General features: G+C 37.7%; 1 protein-coding gene across 1 annotated transcript; it reads right to left on the bottom strand.

Moving 5' to 3' along the window:
- Nucleotides 1-1591: 1591 nt before the first annotated feature.
- On the bottom strand, nt 1592-3865 carry LOC126612217 (ankyrin repeat-containing protein ITN1-like). The gene is made up of 3 exons (XM_050280577.1): nt 3358-3865; nt 2836-3251; nt 1592-2746 (listed from the first exon to the last, which is right to left on the bottom strand). The coding sequence occupies exons 1-3, from the start codon at nt 3812-3814 to the stop codon at nt 1739-1741; spliced, it is 1881 nt and encodes a 626-aa protein (XP_050136534.1). The 5' UTR covers nt 3815-3865; the 3' UTR covers nt 1592-1738.
- Between the last annotated feature and the right edge of the window lie 553 nt (nt 3866-4418).

Here is a 4418-nt window from a genome sequence, read left to right on the forward strand (position 1 = left end):
GAGTTCTATGGCACTTGGACAATTCGAAGTCATTCAAGATTGGTTCTCTGAGGAAAAATATTGAGTCAAGATTAGTTCTAATGTTTCTTTGTTTTGCTTGAGGACTAGCAAAAGTTAAGTGTGGAGGTATTTGATAAGCTTATGCTTATGTATATCTTACATCCAATTCATTGGTCTTTTCTTAGTTAGTTTCATATATCTTCGAGCTATTTACTTTATTTTTGTGTTTTGTAGGATTTTTCAACTAAAGAAGAGAAAAAGAACACATATATCTTCGAGCTATTTACTTTATTTTTGTGTTTTGTAGGATGTTTCATATATCTTACATCCAATTCATTGGTCTTTTCTTAGTTAGTTTCATATATCTTCGAGCTATTTACTTTATTTTTGTGTTTTGTAGGATTTTTCAACTAAAGAAGAGAAAAAGAACACAAGTGGATTTTAAAAAGCAAATTCGTCAAAACTGCCTATGCATGCAAAATAAATGACTTCGACAGTGAGCTGTGGACAACTCAGAATGAATTAGAGAATGAGCCTTATATGTTTGGAAAGCTACAAATGTCTATTTTTGGAGTATTTTAAGGCTTGTTATTATCATTTTTCTAGAAGAAATTACGCCCGTTTTACTACTAAAAGGTTCTTAAGAGGCTAAGCTGTTTTTAACTGACAAAAAAAAGCACAAAACACAATAAATCCTAGCAACTAAAACTGATGCAGCCAAAAAACCCAAAAGCCTCAACACTAATTGGCTTTAATTGGGATTGAATTCCCATGATGCTTGTAATCCCATAACACATTTAAAGGTTATAAAAAAAGAGACTCAAAGCTGAAAAGGAGAGGCAGCAAAGAGGGGAACCATAGGAGTAGAGACATCATTCTCTTTTTTCGGTTTTGTTTTCTCAAGCTCATGTCTTTCTTTTGGTGTAATTTAGGAATTATGTGTAGATAAATTTTTAGCGGTTAGGGGCTGTTTTGAAGCCCCAAATACGTTGCAAATTTGTTCACTACCTAGGTCAGTGATAAATTCTTTATGTGCAGAAGGGTGGGTTGCCTTGGCGAAACCACCAGCTTGTCCATTTTTGAAGGAAAAAAAAAAGAATTATTTATGTGTTTTCTATGGATGCATACTTGATAAGCATATTTAGGATTCTAATGTTATGAATATATGTGTGTTTGCCCTTACTGAATGAGGACCTATATATGTTCTAGAGTAGTATTTGTTAATTAAGAGTAATAAGTTATGTTCTAACATCGAACCAACCTGATTATCTTCTTCTGGAAACTAAGAAATTTGAATGAAACATAACATGTTTGGATGATTATTTGGTGGTGGATAACAATCTCCTAACTCGCTTTTCTTAATTTGGGAACTAAAATATGTTTTCATTATTTCTTTTTTTTTTCCTTCTTTTTTGTCCTGTTTTTATTGGATTTAATTAAAATACCACATCAACTCATAAAATGCCAAAAGGAATCCCCTAACTCATTTTTCTTAATGTGTGAGTGCACCTCTGTGTTTATTGTCTTCATATAAAATTTTGTTGAATTTAGATGAGTGTAAGTCAGTTTAATAATTATTTTTCAGCAGCTGTTGAGTAATTAATTAGATAAGACAGTATTTTACGGGAAAAACCCTTATTTTCATATGCTACAATTGACAAATCTTAGCGTGAATAATGAAAATTAATAGGACATTTATGCGCTATTTTGTAGTGTGCTTTTAACCTATCACAAACATTCAGTAGGAGTGATATCCTTGATGGAAGGAGCTTTCAACATCAGAATTTTGGCTTTCCACTCCATCTGCAAATCTCCATATTCCCATTTTCAGTTTCCTCCATTTCAACTTTCTAAGCCAATGATCAACCAGCATCACTCCAAGACCGACGAAGATTGTCCCAAGAGTGCCGCCACCAACTGCTAGTAGCGTCACCAGGACAAATGCTGTACCGTGGTTGCGTGGCATAATCACCCACGTTGCTGCAACATACGCAGTCGCCATGAATGCCACAGATACCCACATGACCTTGTGAGCAACCACCAGCAACATCATCTGCGGTTTTCTTCGATAGGGGATGATACTGACAAGAAAAACAACTATAGAGAGTGACGTGAAGAGCGCAACGTCGTTGCTTATTGCAAAGACCTTGAAAGCTGTTGTTCTGCCTGCCACCGCTTTCCCTTTCATTGTTCCGTCCTGATGTACACCGCCAGGAGGGCTAATTCCAGCAGTAAAAGCAACTGTTGCAATCAGAATTGCAACTAGCGTTATAGTGTTCCTAGCATTTTGTATCGCCTCTCTGTATATCTTATGCTCCTTACGGTATTCACAGTGCCTTTTGCTGGAAGGCTTGCGTTGACGTGAATTAGTTGGGGATGAAGACTCCAGTTTGTATGCTTCCTTCTCAAATCTCTCATGAACATGATTATGGAGCGATGACATTTTAGACCTGTACTGATCCTCTTGCGGAGTGTAGGTGATTTCTGGCAAAGACGGGAGAATACCATTTTCGTTTGCATTAGACATATCTGATTCGAATATGTAACTCTGCCTTGAAGACAATGTTTCCGGTGAACAAGCTGTCATGTTAGTACTTTTTTCACCACCAGCTTTATGGAATATGGTTTGAAGATTTCGAGTGTCTGCACTGTCCTTGGCCTGGTTGAGGATGTCAAACGCCGTAAGTCCTTTGCAGTTTCGTGAATTGATCTCCACTTTTGCTTTGTTGATCAAGTACTCAGCAATCTGGAAGAACTTGACATAATAATTATAGTTAAAAATCATGATAAGCTTTTGCTTCAAACTTCAAATAATAATTTTCATTCATTCCTCACCTCATAATGCCCGCCAGAAACTGCAAGATGTAAAATGCTGTTTCCATACCGATCTTGACACTGAAATAGATTGAAGCTGTTAGCGACATACATCAAGAATAACAAAGCTTCAAATTTTCCATATCGCACGGTCAGATGAAATAGCGTCTCTTCTTCTTTAGTCAGATAGTGGAAAGCTGCAGGAGTCTTCAATGCAAAGTCTTCAAGGACTGAAATATTTCCACGTATTGCTGCCAAATGCAAAGGCGTGTAACCGTTGTTGTTATACTGCAATGCCAGATTCACATCTCGCTGCAGGAGCATCCAAGTTATCTCCCTGTGCCCTTTGCTGCAAGCGTAGTGCAAAGGTGAATTTCCATTCGCATCGGTCTTTTGAGCGTAGTCGGAGCACATGTCTAGGATCCCTCGAACAATATCTGCACCACCAGAACATGACTTGGAAAACTCACAAATATATTGCGTAAACAAATTCTAGGATATGTAGGAATCTGTACGTTCATCAAATTGAAATTTGCTCACTACCTGTGTGTCCGCTGGATGCAGCGATATGAATACATGTTTCGTCAATTCCAATGTCCTCTAAGCCTTCAGGCCCGGACTGATTCAATAAGAGATTTACCACATCAAAATGGCCAAGCCTGCAAGCTACAAAGGCAGCACTCCTCTTGTCGGAGTTAAGCTTACAGGCTGCCCGGGGATTGGCTTCTAAGAGTAGCTTTAAGACGCTAGCATTTCCCAGGCGACAAGCTTCATGCACCGAAGTCTCTAGGTGTTTGTTTGCAGCAGCAACCATTTCAGGACACAACTTAACAATTTCGGACACGATGTCCATGCATCCGAACTTAGTAGCAATGTGTAAAACCGTGTTCAAGGAATCATCAGCTGTTCTTTGCTCAACAAGTCCTTCATTTTCGCGAACTAAGGCAATAAATGCAGGTACGTTGTTGCAGGTAATTGACTCTAAAAGCCTTGGATCCATCTGGTGCTTCGAACTAAACTTGGAAAATTCTTACTCTTCTGTTCTTTAGGCTATGATTTGATGAGGGGACAAGTGCTAAATTCAGTTATGTTGTGCCATGCCTATATACACAAGAAAGTTGGCAACTTCTTTGGAAATTTGCTACGTACATATTGGAAAATTTGCAAAAATAAAAATATAAAAGGACTCAATGATGTCATATAGAGATTTTTGTAATATGTATAGTGTGCACCGAAATCTTTGGCCGTTGAATTCTTGTTTTATTGAATTTTTGACCACACATTCAACCATTCATTACTCCGATGCATATGACCTTACAGAATATAATAGAGTTTTAAGTCCCTTCCCCTTATAAATATTCATTGCAAAGTTCTAGGCATCTTCAAGGTATGCGACAGTCAAGTATCTCCAAGGAATATTTGTCTGCCAAGATCTAGGTAAAAGTATGACTGACTGTACATGCATGGACTTGGAATCTGTCCTTTTTTGGATTTGAAAATTTATGGTCATTTTTTCCCAACATCTTCCCTCGACCAACTATGAAGTATGACGAAGTTTTGATGACTGATGACTGAGATTAAGAGATAACTTTAACTTGGTCTGC

Source organism: Malus sylvestris, chromosome 17 (genome assembly GCF_916048215.2).
Source record: "Malus sylvestris chromosome 17, drMalSylv7.2, whole genome shotgun sequence".
NCBI classification, from domain to species: Eukaryota; Viridiplantae; Streptophyta; class Magnoliopsida; order Rosales; family Rosaceae; genus Malus; species Malus sylvestris.